General features: G+C 46.8%; 1 protein-coding gene across 3 annotated transcripts in view; it reads left to right on the top strand.

Moving 5' to 3' along the window:
• Positions 1–18,072, top strand: part of SCRN1 (secernin 1) — a 61,403-nt gene extending 43,331 nt beyond the window's left edge. For 2 of the 3 annotated variants that reach the window (XM_045062838.1, XM_045062837.1), the window contains exons 5-8: positions 241–435; positions 3,411–3,576; positions 11,797–11,977; positions 14,079–18,072. In XM_045062838.1, coding sequence (XP_044918773.1) covers positions 241–435; positions 3,411–3,576; positions 11,797–11,977; positions 14,079–14,237 — 701 coding nt within the window. In that variant the 3' untranslated portion in view covers positions 14,238–18,072. The remainder of the gene's footprint in view (positions 1–240; positions 436–3,410; positions 3,577–11,796; positions 11,978–14,078) is intronic. The other variant, XM_045062840.1, reaches the window with a different exon arrangement.
• Positions 18,073–18,440: the final 368 nt, after the last annotated feature.

Genomic DNA, 18,440 nt, shown 5'->3' with positions numbered 1-18,440 from the left:
TTGTAGATCAAGTGACTGTTGCTCATTTAAAATGTGGTAATGCCCGGTCACTGGTCAAAACTTCTGGGAGGTCTCCTTAAAAGAGGACAAAGGTTTGTGTGTTTCTCTCTCAAAAATAGAGTCTCTTCCTTTCTGGAGTTAAAGTTGAGGAGTAGAGAAGGGATTCCCTGTAAATTTCCATTTCTTGATTAAGTCTTTGCAAGCCTATTTCCAGCTAAAGGGGCTTTGTACTCTCTACAGAGGGAGTGAAGTGCATTTGCAATCAGCTTTCACTCACCACTAAGATCGATGCGGAGCACCCTGAACTCCGGAGTTACGCTCAGAGTCAAGGCTGGTGGACGGGAGAGGATGAGTTCAATTTTTCCAAAGTTTTTTCTTCAGCTGAAGACCATCTAGACTGCTGTGCAGGCAAAGACAGCATAGAAAAGAAAGAAGGTGAGTTAGTGTATCCCGTGTGATTCTCCCTCTCATACCTGCTGTCTTGCAGCTATTGTGGAGAACATGTCTGATTTTAGGAGAGTGAGCAAAGAGGAGGAGATGAGAATAGACCCTATCCATAGAGACCGACCTGTGCTGACGGCCCTGAGGAGCCGACAGGATGACGACGTGTATCTCCCGTTGTAGGATGCTTCCTCAGCCGTGCTAAGTGCTTCTCGTTCTGACATTCTTTCTCCATTTCCATTGGTGTCTTTGTACTTGTCTTTATGATACTTAGTATAGCCTTCCTTCTACCTCAGCCTTTGTGGATTTGCCTTATTGTCTTCTGTGTTTTCTGCTCTCATTAGCCTGCTGGGCCTTGAGGGCGGGGCACTGTCCTTGACTCATCATGGGATCCCCTTGTGGTGCCCATTATGGTTTTTTGCTCCAAGAACATTTATTGATTTGAACTGTTTACCTGAATTCTCTTCCCGAACCCTCTGTCTTCCCTCCCTTTACTGACTCCGGCAGAATCCCAAATTAGGTAAATGTAGTGACTGGGTAACTTGTTACTTTGGTGCCTTCCAAAGAAAACCACCGTGGCCACATTTTGCATTTGCCAGTGACACATGTGTTTTGTAAGGTAAACCTGTGATCATTTAGAACAGGGGTTGGCAGATTATGATATGTTGGTGGCCAGAATTTTGTAAATAAAGTGTTATTGGAACACAGCCATGTGCACTTACTTTAGAGATTGTCGAGGGCTGTTTCCATGCTGTAGTGGTGCAGTTGAACACTAAGTTACCACAGGGATGCTGTGACCCATAAGTCTGAAATATTTACCATCTGGCTCTTTAAGAAAAGTTTGCTGATCCTCAGTATAGAAGAACACTTCAAGGACTTTTGCTATGGAGCTTAATTAATGGATTTAGCGTAGGAAAGTAAGAAAGTACCCATTTAAAAATGGGAACTTAAAAAAAACCTCTAAAAGTTAAAAAGAAAACAAGTTTGATAAAAGTATATAATGCCGCATGTGACCAAAACATCACACCTAAGTCTGATGAAGCCTCTGGATCTAAGTACAGGGATGGGGAAGCATTAAATAACACCAGGGGATGCCATCTGCAAAGTTCAGACTCTGGGAAATTCTACAGGAGAAATGGCCCAACAAATACAATGCAAGGGAGTAAAATGAGAGGCAGAGATTGAAAGAGATTTGATATATTACCAACCAATTGGATTTTGATTTAAAGCAAGAAACTCATTTATGAGGCGATGAGAACCTTTGAATACTGGGTAGTTGAAGAAATCAAGGCTTTTACTGTTAATGTTTTTAGGTATGACATATTACAAATAGAAACTTACAAAGACTTCTACTTACAAATGTAGAAGAAAGGCTGTACTAAGTATCATAAAGACAAGTACAAAGACACCAATGTCTGAAGGAGAAAGAACGTCAGAAGGAGAAGCACTTCCCACGGTTGAGGAAGCATCCTAACTTATAAAGACAGAGTTTTGTTAGGGAAGTTTAAGACATTTTCCCTTTGTGATGCTTTGAATCCATCCTTGTGAACAGAGACTGTAAGAATAGTTTTAATGCTGGTGCAACCACTCTGGAAAACAGCATGGAGGTTCCTCAAAATGTTGAAAATAGAACTGCCCTATGACCCAGCAATTGCACTACTGGGTATTTACCCTAAAGATAAAAACATAGTGATCCGAAGGGGCACGTGCACCCGAATGTTTATAGCAGCAATGTCCACAATAGCCAAACTATGGAAAGAACCTATATGTCCATCAACAGATGAATGGATAAAGAAGATGTGGTATATATACACAATGGAATACTATGCAGCCATCAAAAGAAATGAAATCTTGCCATTTGCGACAACGTGGATGGAACTAGAGTGTATCATGCTTAGTGAAATAAGTCAAGCGGAGAAAGACAACTATCATATGATCTCCCTGATATGAGGAAGTGGTGATGCAACATGGGGGCTTAAGTGGGTAGGAGAAGAATAAAGGAAACAAGATGGGATTGGGAGGGAGACAAACCATAAGTGACTCTTAATCTCACAAAACAAACTGAGGGTTGCTGGGGAGAGGGGGGTTGAGAGAAGGGGGTGGGGTTATGGACATTGGGGAGGGTATGTGCTTTGGTGAGTGCTGTGAAGTGTGTAAACCTGGCGATTCACAGACCTGTACCCCTGGGGATAAAAATTTATGTTTATGAAAAATAAAAAATTTAAAAAAAAAGAATAGTTTTAATGAATTTTAATCCGAGAGAGAAAATGTAAAGCTGGGGTCCTGTGGAGTCAAGGAATTGTTGACACATTAAATTAAAGTCAGAGCCGATAGTCAAAATGGCTCTGAATATTCTGGATACTTCTGTATGTGACTCTCTCCCATTTCAGAGAGGACGTTCTCCAAATATCGCATTGACTCTTACCAGCAAGAGTGTACCAGAGGGCTTGCTTAGTGGAGTGTGTGTAGACTGCATGTACCTTCCTATAGATAATCATTCTATTGTGTACTACACTTGTTGAGGAATTGCTAAGTGCTCCAACAAAGAGACTTCAAAATAATATGGCTTAAAGAAAATGGAAACTTATTTTTCTCTCATGGTCTAGATGTATATGGAGAGTCCAGAGCTGGTGGGTTGTTCTGCCTGAACACAGGACTTCTATATGTGGTCCACTTGCAGGTGTGTCCTAGGCAGCAACAACAGGAGGGGAAAAAAAGGACAAGCCATCCTTTTTATGGGTGTGACAGGGAAGTTGCCCATGTCATTTCATCTCCCATTGGTCATATTGGTCTTGTGGTCACACGTAGCTGCAAGGGAAGTTGGGAAATGTAGTTTGTAGCTGGGTAGTTGTGTTCCCAGCTATCCATCCAAGGGTTCTGTTACTAAAGCAGAAATGGAATTTGGTTAACAACCTGCCACTATTACAGTTTCTCTCTTTCTGTTGTCTCTTTCTTTTTTTTCTTTACAGAAAGTATCACTGTGCAGACTATGATTGACATCTTACGGGACAAAGCCAGTGGCGTCTGTATAGACTCTGAGTCTTTCCTTACCACAGCCAGCGTAGTGTCCGTTCTGCCTCAGAACAGAAGCTTGCCGTGCATTCACTACTTCACTGGGACCCCAGATCCTTCCAGGTTTGTCTGAGACACAGTCGTGTTGGCAGGAATTGTGCTCTTCCCTTGAAAGCTCATCCAATAAGTGTACACTGCGTTCCTGTACCCCCCCTTCTGTAGCTGAGTCACATTTTTCCATCGTGGTCCAATGTGGCCAATGCAGCACAAAGAACTTTGACTAAGGGAAGCTCTCGGCTTTAGTCACATCATTTTTTTTTTTTTTAAAGTATGCTCTGTGCCCAGCATGGAGCTCAAACTCATGACCGTGAGATCAAGACCCGTGCTGAAATCAAGAGTCAGACGCTTAACTGACTGAGCCACCCAAGTGCTTGCTCTTAGTCACATCATTTTTATGACATTCATGGAGTCAAATTGTTTTAAATTCAGCGAGTATGTATTGAGTTAATACCATGGGCCAAGTGTTGTGCTGTATCTGAGGGATGCAAACATAAATAACCACACAGTGAGACAGATGCAGAAATGCCCAAGATTCAGCAAAGCAATCATGTCCTATAAGTTAGAGGACAAAATGGTCCAGAGGCATGCAGATGGAAGCAATGTCAAGTGCACCAGCTACTTCCTTAAGACATGATGTTTCAGGGAGATGCTTTCTGCCCATATACTTAGCAAAGGGGTTGTACTACTCAGTGTTTAAGAATACAGTGTCTGAGTAGATTGTCAGGATTTTGATTTCCATGTGTCTCACTTGGTAGCTGGTAAGTTACTTAACCTCTGTAAGCTTTAGTGTCTGTACTGTGTAATGAGGATAATACTGGCTCCTACTTTGTATGCTTCTTGGGAGGATTAAATGAGATAATCCAGGTAAATACACAGTAGGTTTAACTTCTCTTTATTAAAACTATTTCTGATTTGCCAGGCACACAGCAGCTCCATTCCCTGGTCATGTTCAGTCACATATACCACAAGTCATATCATCAGTGGCTTAGTTAGACACAACCATCTAATGGTGTCTAATTCTGTTCATTATCAGCATTTTTTTGAAATTCTGTTTTTGAAAAATACAGGTGCCTTGACCCAAACCTATTGTATCAGAATCTTTAAGGTGGGCTTAGGAATCTATCAACTAAGACTGATCCTCAGCCTGGAAAACTCTAGAAGACTTTCTGTTCCAGTAGTTTCACTGGTAATGTTTAGGGGGTTCCATTGGCTGAAAACCATCATTACTATTTGAATATTGGGTGTCAAATCTTTGACTGCTACCAAGAGGTCTGTAGCTGTTCAGTTTCATTCCTTCCAGCTGAACATATTTATTCTTCTCCTATTGTTTCAGGAATATAAGACAGTGACGGTGTCTATCTAGGGACTTTTTCTTAAATGACTCAGGGGAAAAGCCCGGTACCTCTCTTGACCCTCTGGCCTTACTTCTTTACTTTTTTATTTTTTTGTGTTTAGAGAAAGAGAAAGAAAGCATGTGCGCAAGTAGGGTGGGGGGAGGGGCACAGCATAGGGAGAGAGAGAATCTTAGGCAGGTTCCACACCCAGCATAGAGCCCAACTCGGGACTCAATCTCAGGACCTTGAGATCGTGACCTGAACTGAGATCAAGAGTCGGACACTTAATGGACCGAGCCACCCAAGCACCCCTCAGCCTTAACTTTAAACTATTGCCAATATCATCAAATCCTTCTGGCCGGAGCTGACTATTAAATTCAGTATAAGCTATTCTTAGTTTTTCATTCATTCATTTATTCATTCATTCACTGAGACTTATTAAGCACCTACTGTGTACAAAATATCATGCTTGTTGGGTCCAAGGGATGAAGTATGTACAAGGCAACAGGTGGTTTGGAGGCGATGATGAAGGAGCCGACCTCACGGAGGAAGGATCCCTTTGAGTGCCAGGCATTGCGGGAAGAGGAAGAATCTGTGAGGTGCAAAAAGCAGGAATGGCATTTTGGGCAGAGGGAACATGTGCAAATGCAGAGAGCCCTGAAGCAGTGTCCAGTGGAGGCTGAGTTTCCTTCTCTCCTCCACCCTGACTCCTCCAGTAAAGGAGCCCGGCCGCCCTCATGTAGCCCCTCTTCCGGACTCTGGCTGTGAGCCTCCACTCCACAGGGTTCCACCCAGCCCCCCAGGATGCACTCCTGTTTGATCCCAGCTGCCTCCTTTTGATCTTACCTCCCAGGGCTCGAAGCTTGGTCTTATGGATGACCCCGTTCTCGCCCCCTTTATGGTCCACCAGCTGTGGGCGTCCTTCCTCCCCGTCATCTGGACTTCTGCTCATGGACTCTGACTTCCCTTGCCCCCAGCACTGGGGGCTCAGCCTCCTCTTGAGAACACTCTCTGCTGGCTCACAGGGGTACACATGCGCATGTAGAGCCCTACTTTCAAGTGACGGGAGTGCTCTGCCAATGCATTTCGACATATTCATTAGGAAGCAGGAGCCTTTGAGGGAGTGGGTTGAACCGAAGAAAGCCTGTACCACCCCTTTTGCTTCTGATGTGGTCAGGCACCTGCTCCAAGTGTGCTTAGAAGACAGGGCTCTGTGAGGCCGGGATGCTGATACAAAGAAATGCTGTTTCGCAGAGTGAAGTACACGGCCTTGTACAATTCTAAAACCAGGCTGGGAAATAGCCTTTTCATACTGAATATGGAAAATTTCAAGTAATTTTAGAAGAAAATTATTCACGGTTAAATTAATTGAAAAGACCTTTGAGAAGATGAAGGACTTTCCGGAAGACATTCGTTTTTATCTTCCAGGGCTAAGTGAGCAGCATTTCTTACTGCGACCGTGAGAACTGTCACACATTCAACATTTCCATGTGTCTCCGTAATTGGGCATGCTTAACATTTTGTATTTTGTCAGCAGGAAGCATAATTACCTACTCTTAGGCTTTTAGGTAGTAAATCGGGGAAATTTTAGCTGGCTTCTGCTGACGCTGAATGCATGAGAGAGATGTTTTCAGGAAATTATTTCAGAGCAGGGGGGTGGCAAACGATGATGATCCAAGAACAAGACTCTTTCTTGATCCCGCCCAATTAATGTGTGGATCCAAAGGACGTGATCTGACTGTTCTGTCTGCTTCAGCACTTCTCTGCCCTTTGCTCACCGCGTTCATTACCGATCTTTCTCTTGAAATAACTTGTTCTTGCATTCTCTTTTCCTCTTTCTCCTTCCCTCCTAGCGTGTAGTAGGTATTATGCAAGTTTGAGAGCTGGATGGAGATGCAGGAGTCAGAGATTGGGAAATACAGGGAGATGCCAGAGACCTTTCATTAATTTTACTGAGCAGGCAGATTCCGTAATAGTAATATTCTGCTGAATCCGCCGGTGACTCGGTCACCGACATCGTGACACCGACTGGCATTAGTGCTCCGGTTCTGACCTTTGCAAGCCTTGGCGGAAGCTGACACTTGCCAAAACTTCAGCGACATGAAGAATTGGGAGAAGGAAAGAGTAGAGAAGTCCCTTAGCACTTTGAGACTGTGACCTTCGGAGTCCCGCAGGGTGCTGGAGCCGGCGAGAGCTGATTATGTGCCTCTCTTGCCAACCCCTGTGCTCAGTGACATCACACTGGGAACTTGCCGTGGGTCACACCGCAGAAACTGGCAGACCTCATGAGTCAGAGCTTATGTGTTTCAGATGAAGCTGTCCTACTGGCACATCACCAAGAGGCCCCCACCTCTGAGAAAGCCCACAAATACTCAATGTATAGGATGGATAAACCAAGAGGGAGAGGACCCTGAAAAATGTTCCATTTTAAATATTAGAAGGCTCTTTCCCAACCCATTTCTCTAATTGTAAAACCTAGAAAACAGAGAATAGAGAATTTCTAGGAAAACAGGGTTTTGACCTTGTTTAGCTAATGGCAAAGAGCTGGGGAGATGCAAGGGACCTGGGGTGTGTGTGTACGTGTGTGCGCGTGTGTGCGCACACACACGCACACGCATTTTCTCCTCTTCTCCCAGTGTGCCAAGCTTGAGAGGCTAAATTGGATTAACTGAGACTGTCTCATCTGGTTAATTCAAATGTAGCAACGAGTGGCACTTCTTTGTTGGTGGAGATAACACCGTGAGCCATGGACACGCCAGCCTCTGTAAGTACAGCTCTGGTCCCGTGCAGGGCACAGACGCCCACAGAGCTGAGGGCCCCATGTACAATAGCAAACCTCCCATCCCATTTCATCCTGAATCTGTCCAGCACCATCTCTCTCCTCTCTCCTACCCTACAATTTTGACTTCAGAACCTTCCAGAGCGTCTGGATCCAGCCCGAAGCTTGTCCCATGCTCCAAAAGTACTAGTTCTCTTCCCTCTAAATAGAAAGGCTCTTCACTGATAGGTTCTGCTCTCAGCCAGATGTGGCTGTGACTGTGTGATTAAAGTGACTCACAGTAAAATGTCAGAGTGACCTATGCAGAGGGACACCTGCAATTGAGAGAAAACTGGCTATTCTGGGTTCTTCTGAACTTGCTTGAAAGTTTAATAGATTCATCTGAGCAGAAGCCTGTGCTGCTCCCCTGCTCTGTTCCAGACTCCCCTCAGCGGATCTGCTGGGGATTCTGGGGCCCTGGGTAAGCCTGGCTTAGTCACTAAGGGACTTCCTGCACCTTCAGTGAGGACAGAGCCGTGGTTGAGGTCAGAAGTGCTAGCTGGCCGCTGATAATAAAATTCCAAATCCCAAAGCACAAAAAGGGTGTCATTTTTCTGACAATGTGTATAAAAAACCAATAGAAGGCTGTAATATTGAGAAGTAGTGGGGAAAAACTGACCTCTGCTTTGGACATCTGAATTTAGTTCTCCATTTGCCACTTTGGACCAAGCACTTAGCTGCTAGGAGCCTCAGTCTTTGCATCTGTAAAATGGGATGGGAATTTTTGTCCTGCCTTATTCATTGCTGTATCCCGAGCACCTAGAACAGGGATCTGTTGCTCAGTCATCACTCAACACGTATTTCCTGATGAGTGAATGGATAAATAGGAGTAGCAGGAGAACTGAAGGCAAGCACTTTGAGAATTATGATACACTATAAAATGGTAGGGGATTTCATGGTAATTTTGTTTTCCTTCCAAATGAGAAAACAAATGAAAGGAAAACAGATTTTTTTTTTTTTTTTTTTTACACTGGCTCAGTGCATCAATCATGAGGTTTTGGAAGACAGAAAGGACAGATATGGCAAAGATTCCTCTAGGGGAGTGTGTTTCTTGGCTGTGGCTCCAAGTGTCTCCAAGGCTAACATTCTGCAGACCTCTGAGCCAGACTGTGGAAGCCGTGCTGTGCTTCTTGTCATCAGACCTGAGATTTGTCTCAGGGAGAGCTGATGGTTGTGGTGACGTGGTTTCTTTTGTGCTGCTCATGGCTTCTTTTGTTTCATTGTCTCTCCTGAGGCTGGATTGTCTCTCAGAGTAGCTCAGCCAGCTTTAAACCTCCTCATTGACCAGCTGCTGGGCTGCCTTTTGCTACTGGAAGCACTTTCCCCTTCTGGTCCTATTAGCTTGTGTTCCTGTCACAGCGCACCATGGAGGGGCTGAGTGACCAGGGTAAATTCCGGGATTGATGGCTTCTCTGAAACCAAAGACAGAGCAGAACCAGCTTTCTGGATCCCCCTCAGCTGTGTTTCACATCAGAGCCAACCCTGGGACACCCTGGGAGAGCTCCAAAGTGCGACAAAGTGTGCCCTGCCCTGTCCGGGTGGCCTAGGAGGGGTGGTGCCTTATGACCCCGGGGACAGTTTTAGCTTTGCCACTGGCTGTGACCTTGGTCAAGTCTTCTACTTTCTGGGCCAATAATGAACATAGATTCGATCAGGTGGCATTTGAAAAGCTACCATTTGAACTTGAAGTGTGGGAAAGTGCCAGAGATACTCCTCACCTATTTGGAAGTTTAGTGTGATTTTCTCTGAGGCTTGGCAAGAAATCAGAAGGTTTGGGGACCACTGAGTTATCCACATTCTGCTTTTTTTGGATACCTAGCCACAAATATTCAAGCCTGAGTTATAATTCCAACATTCTGACTTAAATAAATATTAGTACTATTGTCATCTGTCATCAGCAGCAATTTTTATCCAATCTCATCCACGGGGTCACTGTGCCAGAGTGGCCTTGAAATGAAGAGTCAAGTCAAGCCTTGCCAGAGGCCAGGCCTGGGGCCAGCCCCATCGCCCAGCGTTAGCCCGTGGAGGTCACAGCTCTGACCCTTTCTGGCCAGCGACCCTGTGGCTGAAACGATGTGCACTGCACAGGCTTCGGACTGTGTGGCGGGAGCCCAGACCCTGCCTCCCATACAGACGAGACCCTGCCCACCCAGGAGGCTGCAGCTGAATGTCTGTTGGAGGACAGTGTGCTGCACACGGACTTTTCAGGAGCCCGGCTTGCTCTTAGCCCTGAAGGGTGGGGTGCTTGCCTTCTGTGGGTGGGAGGGTCGGACCCATGTACGTCCAAGAGGTTGGAGGAGGTGCCCGTTGGCGGTTTGCCAGCCCTCTGTGCAGGGTAGCCCCGCTGCGTCCTGGGCAGCCTTGGCCCAGTGGAAGTAGGCAAGCCCACATACTGTGTGCTTCCAGGAGAAGGGGCTGAGGATGGGTCTAGACTCCTGTAAATGTTCGCATCCCCTGCAGACAGCAAGGTGCCTGGCACCCATCCCTAGTCAGCACCATCCACTCTACCAGCTGGGAGCATGAAGGTCTCACTGCTTTTAATTCTCACATTAACTTAGCTGGAGCCCAGTCTTGCAGAGTGACTTCTGGCTCTTTCTTCCTCTCCTGAGCCTCCTTCCCTCGATAACCCCAGGGAACCAATCTAAGAGGTCAGTTCTCATTACAGATTTTCCCCACTATCTGCAAGTTCACTTTACCCCACTTCACTTGTATGAAAGATGGACGTTAGTATGGTACCTGTTTTCACTACACACAAGAAATCCCGAGAGGATTTTTGCTGTTACAAAATGGTAATTGCTTCTTCGCCTTATGCCGTTTTGGCTTACGAGAGCTTTCCGAGGAATGTTCTCCCTTCAGAATGTTCTGCTTTCAAGCAGCTGGGGAAACCTCGCTGGGCTCCTCAGACCTGGTATGTCAGGAGTCCCCTGGGTGCCTTCTTCACATGCAGGTTCTGATCCAGCAGGAGGGGGCTGGGGCTGTAGGGGGCTGTTGATGCCTCCCATCTAAGGACACAATTTGGGTAGCCAGGGTCATTGTTTCTGGTTCTTTTCTTATTATGACACACCTGGAAATGTTTGTGGGGCACACTGGCAAGGCTGCCACCTCAGGGCCCAGGGGTCAATGTCCCAGCTCACTGCTCCCCCACCTGAGGCGTGGAATGGCTGAGGGGCACTGGCTGAGAGGAGAGAAAAGAACCCAAATCTGACCAGTACGCGTGGGAGTCTGGATGTAGTCTTCTCTGTCTTCTTGTTATTCCAGGTGCTGCCCCATGTGCGGCTACATGCAAGCCACCCTTGGGGTCCAGGAGCACTGCCGTCGTTCAGCACTGTTTTCTCTGGGTGCAGAGAGAGGAGAAGAGGGCTCCCTCCCTGTGTTACACTCCCATGTGTTCTCCACACTCCCTGTTGGCTTGGGATCCCAGGATGCAGTTTTTTAGAAACGTGGCTCTTTTGGGGTGTGTGTGTGTATGTGTGTACATGTGCTCAGGTATGCACAGATACATGTGCATGCACATGCATGTGCTCACCCACACAGCCGTTTTCCTTAAGGTGCACCATCGTGGCAGAGAGCTGAAGGAGTTCTTGCATTAGTCACCTCCTATGCCCAGAGCTCCTCTTTCACACAACTGGGCTTCTGTTTCTCTGTAGTGTGTCTGGGGACTCTGGGAACCTTTGTGTCATCTGCCAATAGGTTACCTTAAAAAAAAAAAAAAAAAAGAGATGGGTTCTCAGACCCTTCCTTTCCAGGAGGCCACTTTCAGCAAGCTGTGGTAGAGAAAGGCAGACCTCTCCCAGTGCCAATAGATGGCCCATGGCACCCTTTCCTCTGGACACTAAGTGTCTGTTTGCCTTGCTTTACATAACTAAAAGGGGCCTCTCAAATGGTTTTCCCAGAACAAAGCAAGTCTGTTTTGATGTCTCCTTGCTGTTAATAGGAGAATTTGCAGCTGGTAAATGACAGTTTTACTAAAATATTTACTAAAATATGCAGTGGTGTCTCTGTCTTGGCACCCACCCACCACCCACCGCCCACCACGAGCTGGCTCAGGCAGTGTTTGCTGAGCGGAAGGACAGTCTGGTGTCTTCAAGCCTCAAGTTCAGTTTGGCTAAAGCACCCCTCCTTTCTCTCCAGGTCCATATTCAAGCCTTTCATCTTTGTTGATGATGTGAAACTTGTCCCCAAAGCACAGTCTCCTTGTTTTGGGGACAATGACCCTGCCAAAAAGGAGCCTCGGTTCCTGGAGAAGCCAGACCGCCGGCATGAGCTGTACAAGGCCCACGAGTGGGCACGTGCTGTCATCGAAAGTGACCAGGTGAGCCTGGTGCCAAGCCTGTGGAGGGGGCGTGGTCTGCAAAAGGGGAGACAGGGGAGCAGTTATGGAACTCATCACTTTCCTCCTCACCAGCTTGCCTTCTTTCAGAAATCCAGGTACCCAAGGCCCTTCCTAGAAGCCTGCTGTTAATTTTTCCAGCCAGTCTCTTGAATCCAAATGAAACAAAGCCTTTACTTCTGATGTTGTTCCAGAACTCAGTGGGCTTGGAATATCCCTCTTTCATTTACTGTTTACCTAGGAATAACAGAAATATGTGGTCCTAGTAGGGATAACTGCTTTTCTGCTGCCTAAAAATCTTTCTGTACTTTTGGGGGTACAGAGTTGTACAAGATGGCAAAACTTTACTTAAAGGTACAGTCATATGTTGTTTTAAAAAAAAAAGGTAACTCTGAGAAACTTCTGGAAATGGATGGTGGTCATGGGTGTTCAACAGTGCAAATATCCTTATGCCACTGACCTTGTACACTTAAACATGGCTAAAACAGAAAATTTTAGGTTATGTATATTTTACTATAATTTTAAAAAGTTTTAAAAAAAGATTCCCAAATTCCAAGTTTTTAAAAAAAGTTATTCTTCTTGTGCAGCTTCCCACACCCATCTTGGCCCAAGCTTTGGTAAATGAAGTCACAAGACATCAATTCAAACAAGACACACACTGTATTTGCCCACGGCAGCCATTCGTGACAGATCATGTATAACCCCCAAGCCTCTGTTTTGCTGAAGGGGAGGGGAAGGAACATGGTCGTTAAATGCCCACTGGCCTCCCATGCATGTGTTTAACAACTTAGAACAGGTCCAGATTGTCCTGAAGAAAGGGACACCTTGTAGACAAATGGGTACCTGCCTTTGTGTGGACTGGGGGAGCTTATTTTCTCCTTCCTAGCTTGGCAGACTCTGTGAAAAGCATAGAAAGAAGGGCAACATCAACAGTAAATCCAGGGAAATCCAGAAAGAATCTCAGAGAAGGGTAGCCTTGCTACTCCTAGAGTTTGCTTTTCTATGCCACAGAAACAACCATTTGGACGTGTCAAAGTCACAGTGTTTTCACATCTGCCTTCCCTGCCAAACGTGTCCCTGGAAGCATGAGCGCGGCCACCTCGCCGCGCTGGGCTTTGCTCAGAGCGGTCCACCTCGCTTCCCAACTGTGCGTGTTTTCTAGGGAGGATAGCAAGCCCCGAATAAAAACGCCACTTGGTGGTTTTTGAATGTTTGGCAACTGGAAGGCAGAGGGAGAAAGGGCTGTGTGTTTGAGCTAGTCTGCATAAAATGTCAAAGAGTTGAGATCGATGAGGTTGGGTGGGCTTTGACATGGAGAAATGACCACTGGTTTGTGTCAAAGCCTTGTTAGGAAGTGGTGGATGGGTGGTGACGGCAGCTTCTCCATTCTGGGACAAATTGGGCCCATGAAAGCTTCTCACGGTCATCCGCCGTGAGTGAGTGGAAGAAGAGATCTCCCCACCTCAGAATGAAAGTAAGTTGGGATGTGTGGAACACGTTTGTTCGCTGATCCATGTATTCATTCTACAAACGGCTCTTGGGAATGTCTACTGTGTCCCAGGCAGTGGAGCATAGTGATGAGCTCAGTTCTCACTCCCAGGAGATCGTGGGCTAATGGGGCATGCAGGCAAGTTGACAGACCTAACAAGACAGGAAAAGAACAGCCATGACTGAGTAAAGGCATTGACAGAGAGCCCAGAGGAAAGGTTCAGAGAGGCCTGGAGATGGGTACAAGTTGACCAAGTGCTGAGGAAGAGCAGAGTGGAGTGTCATGGGTTGGAAGAGCATAGTTAATTCAGTCTGGCTGAAGGGAAGGAGACATGAGGGCCATGGTAGGAGGGGAGGCAAGAGAGAGCTATGTATGTTACAAAAGGCCTTTCCTGAGTGTCTCCTGAGAGCCTGGATTTTGACCTGAAAGCAGCGAGGAGTTAAGGATGCCAAGGGGAGAAGTACCATAACCGACCTGGCATTCTAGAATGGTCCCTGTAGCAGTTGTGGGGAAACAGATTGAACGGGGTTGGGGGGCCTCTGGGAGGCTTTCTTGTCCGCTGTAGTGACCCGCGCTGTTTCCGTCCTTCCTCAGGAGCAAGGTCGCCAGCTGAGAAAGACCATGCTGGAACTAGAGAAGCAAGGCCTGGAGGCCATGGAAGAAATCCTGACCGGCTCTGACCCCCTGGACCCCAGCGAAGTGGGGGATCTTTTCTATGACTGTGTTGACACTGAGATTAAGTTCTTTAAGTGAAGTAAGCATTCCGAATCTTTCCCCTTCTTATTTAAATGTTCCCACCTTACTAAATTACCAGCAAAACAAACCACTCTCCTGTGTGAGTAAAATGAGACAGTTCAGATGTGTTAAAGTCACACTCTTGCGTTCTGCCCGAAGCTCAGCAGTGACCCCTTCCCCTACCACGTAGCTTCCCTTCTTTTGCAATGTAACGCGTCTCCATCTGCCTGTCGTCCGACTGTATGACTGCTTGTGCACTTCCAGCCGCTCTGGTTGCCTCTCAGTGACAGTGGACACATTAGCCTTCTCGTGGAGGACGAGGGTTCATCAGGCCTCAGGAGGGGGCTGCACAGCGCTTAAGTGTGCGGGAAAAGCAAAATCTTTTGAAGTCTTATTCTTCCTTCCAGTACTGATTTCTTCCAGGTTGACAGAAGGCACAGGGCTCTTCTGTGTGTGCTTGAGGGAGTAGCTTCCAGGCTTCCCGTCCCATGAGTGAATGCCTGTCATGCAGAGTGTCCCCACATGAGGGGACCAAACCACTGGCGAGGAACAAAGGGAGCCCTTCTGTGGTCCCAGCTCATCCTGATTCCCAGGATCGTACTAGAGTCTCTACACCATGCTTGTGTGCGGGCCACCTGCAGACAGCCCGTGTGTGCGGGATAGCTGGTTAGTGGAGTCAGGAGTGCCCACGGGAGAGACTCCGAGGCAGCCGCATGGTGGCATATCCCCGCATCACCACGTGGCTCTCCCTGCCCAGCGGCGTGCCCACCCCTTGGATGTGGCTTTGGGTGCAGTGATTTCGGGCCCGAGGATGGCCATCTACTTCAGGATTAATTCAGTGGCCCCAGGGCATAGTTCCACCCCACAAAGCTGTGGATTTCCCCAGCTGGCAGGGGAAAGAAAAGGAGAAACTCTTGACTGTCTAGATTTCAGCTAAAGTAGCTGGAATCTGAGCAGCGATGACATTATCTCCGCAGAGACTTGAATTAAACTGATTTGTTTCCATCGTCGCATTCACACGGAGGATTTGACTTACCACCAGAGCATAGAAGAGCGTGTGAGGAGGACCAGATGGGCTCCACACTGGGAAGACAGAGGGCAAGGAGGTGACAGATGGTTGCAGAAGCATTTCGCCGCGGGGTAGCGATCCAACCCCCAGCCTTCCTGCCCAGCTCGCTCTAGCCCACAAAGCCACGTAGGAGGCAGCTGGCTCTCTCTGGCCCTTCCTGCTAGTGCTTGCAGCTGCTCTCGGAAGGTAGCTGAAGTGGGCAGGTGCGGCGTGGGGGGACTTCGCTCTGGCCATCGATACTCTCGAGCGCTGTGAGATGCTTGGGGGGCAGAGATGATGGATAGACGGGGGAGCAGGTGTAGCCACCAGTGGAAGGACAGCAGTTCCTTTACTCTGGCCTCCCCCATGCCAATGGGGCCCATTCACACTTCATCACTGGTAGGAACTGGCAAGTGGAAATACTGAGAGTGTTTTTACTCTTCAAAGTGACCTAGGGTTAGGGACTCTGCGCTGACCACAGTGCATGGTAGGCTGTGTGGGCTGGAAGGGACATGGTCCCACACACAGATGTGGGCACAGAGGGCCACGGGTCTTACCAGAACACATCTTGGGCTACCAACTTCCCTTGAAGAGTGTGGGTGTCAGAGCGCCACGAGCTTTTGGTCCAGCAGTTTTGTGAATTCTGGTTGTAAAATCGTAAACAATGAGTGGTAGATGGTGGGGAGGATGTTTGGCCTGAGAGAGTTAACACAGCCGTTCATGGTGGCTTGTGGTAGCTGAATCTCATCCAGGGCTTTCCCTGTCGATGAATGCAGGGCCTTCTCTTAGAGGGAGCAGCCACCCTCAGTGCATCTGTTTACGGATGCTAAGGCAGGGGATGGGGAGGCTTGGTGGGGGAGGAAGGGTGACAGAGGTACCTTGCCTCTCCTAAGTCCCCCTGCTTAGTGGCTATTTAAGAAGAGCCACCATAAAATTTCACCACATGGTTTCAGTTCCACCTGTTATAGAAATACTTGATCAGATCAGAGATACCCACCGTGATTCAGGGTTTTACCAAAAGAAGTCTAGTGAGACGGCTTCCCTTATTATGGGCTAAGCAAAGGTCATGGATAACCCATCCAGACTGTGTGTTCCCTAGCCACTGTGAAGTGGGAAATACAATGGCTACTTCTGTTAGGGGACGTTTGGCCAGCATCTCAAAGTAGGGCCAACCCAAAATGAAAATTGTCTTGGCGAACACTATACGTCACAATTGTGATGCTCCTGTCTTACCACCAGGGGGCGTGGCAGCCCGCCATGGCACAGCTTGGCAGAAGTTCAATGGGGCTGGGATGCTTCCCTCTGGCGCTGTCGGGATCTGTGTACAGTCAAACCCCCAGTAATAGTAGTAGTAATAATAGTAATAATCTTTGTGCCTTGGGGGTTGTGGGGAAAAACAAGAGAGTAAGGAGTCTGCAGATGCGCCTGGACTCACTTTTTGTGACTTTTATCTACTTAGGTCAACTGCTTAAAATATGTTGTTGAATTTTGGGCAGGTTGTTGGTGAGATGTTTCTTTTTAAATGCTCCTAACAGACTCTGCTTTTGAAAAATGCTTATCACTACGTGGATGATTTCTTGACCAGGGATTGCTTTTCTAAAGGCAGTGTGGGGAAATGAATATGCAAGATAACTATGAAAGCAATGTTTAAAGGTCGGTGTGTAAATAGCTTCCTGAAATACCATTTGTGTATCCATTAAGACTTGGATGGGGGAGCTGTGCATGCTTTGTGCAGAAAGAAGACATGGCCACGATGGAATTTTTCCCCTATTCCCATGCCCCATAACCAAACATAAGCTATTTCATCTTGTCTAGTAGATGGGATTTACCATAGATGAAGACACCCCTTATCCCCTCGGGGGGAAAGAGGCTACAGTAAAAGTAAATTAGCAAAGCAGAATAGTACTCTTAATTCTTGGGAGGCTGGTTTGGAATTTTAGGTAGAATAAGGATGTACTTGAAATTATGGTGATTCCTTAGTGCCCAGTAACATAAGACACAGTGTTACCATTAAGAAGAGTCTTTCTTACAAGCTAACAGAGCAGGTATATGCATATTAGATATTAGCAGTGAAGTTCCTTCACTATTGGGTGAATCATTAGGTATAAAAAATAATTGCCAATCAGGCAAACCATTTCGCTCCCTAACTTACATCATCCCGCATTGGTACAGGTGTTACACCACCCTGGCTGGCCCAGCAGGGAAACCAGGTGGGACCAATGTGCCCGCTAGGAAACCACGAACTGCATTCTCAGCTAAAGAACAGTCAGGTCATTTGTAAGGGAGGTCTTCAACTGAGCTCTCAGCTTTAGGAAGGAAGCACATGGAAGAACGAGGGAGGAGAGACCCCCCCCCCCAGATGACTATTCTTGTATGGGGGGGAGGAGTGGCGGGTCACAAGCACGTGCTATCCCAGCACCACCCTGTGCATTTGGTGGTGACATTTCATCCTGCACAGTCCCAAGTCCCAGCTCTCCTCCTATGGCTTGTGTCAAGTGTGCTTTATCAGACTGACTTCAAACATTCCGAAATGTCACATGCAGATTTCTCATGGGAATGAATAGGTACATGTTTGCAATCATGTTGTGAGAAGTTAAATGTGTGAGCTGGAAAATGCTATTGGCAGGGAATAATAAAAAAAGAAAAATCTTTGTGTTTCCTGCAGTGGGAACTGACCATGTAGTCTTAACAGCCTTTTGTACAAACACCTATGAACCAGATAACTTCCCTCTCCAGTGCTTGCCCTTGGAATTGTCTCTGAATACATCAAGCATACAATAAAAGAAAAAACAAAAAACACTCAAATGAATGTCCTTGTGTTTCATGAATAAATGTGGACATCAGTCACAAAATAGAAAATGTACGAATGGGGAATATATTTTTCTGACTGGCATCTTCAGAAAACCCAGTCAGCTCAGCATTTCCAACGTGGTGTACCATTCTGTGGATAAGTCACTCTTAAAAATAAATACCAAAGCACAGTGAGAGACCACTTCACACCCATCGGAATGGTTACTATCAAAAAGCAGAAAATAACAGTGTCGGTGAGGCTGTGGAGACACTGGAGCCCTTGTACAGTGTTGGTGGGAGTGGAAAATGGTGCGGCTGATATGGAAAACGGTATGGCCGTGCCTCACAAAAGTTGAAAAGATAGAATTAGCATATAACCCAGA

This window comes from Mustela putorius, unplaced genomic scaffold (assembly GCF_011764305.1).
Source record: "Mustela putorius furo isolate JIRA1106 unplaced genomic scaffold, ASM1176430v1.1 tig00003845_pilon_pilon_pilon, whole genome shotgun sequence".
Lineage (NCBI taxonomy): Eukaryota > Metazoa > Chordata > Mammalia > Carnivora > Mustelidae > Mustela > Mustela putorius.
This window is presented reverse-complemented; position numbering and strand designations above follow the sequence as displayed.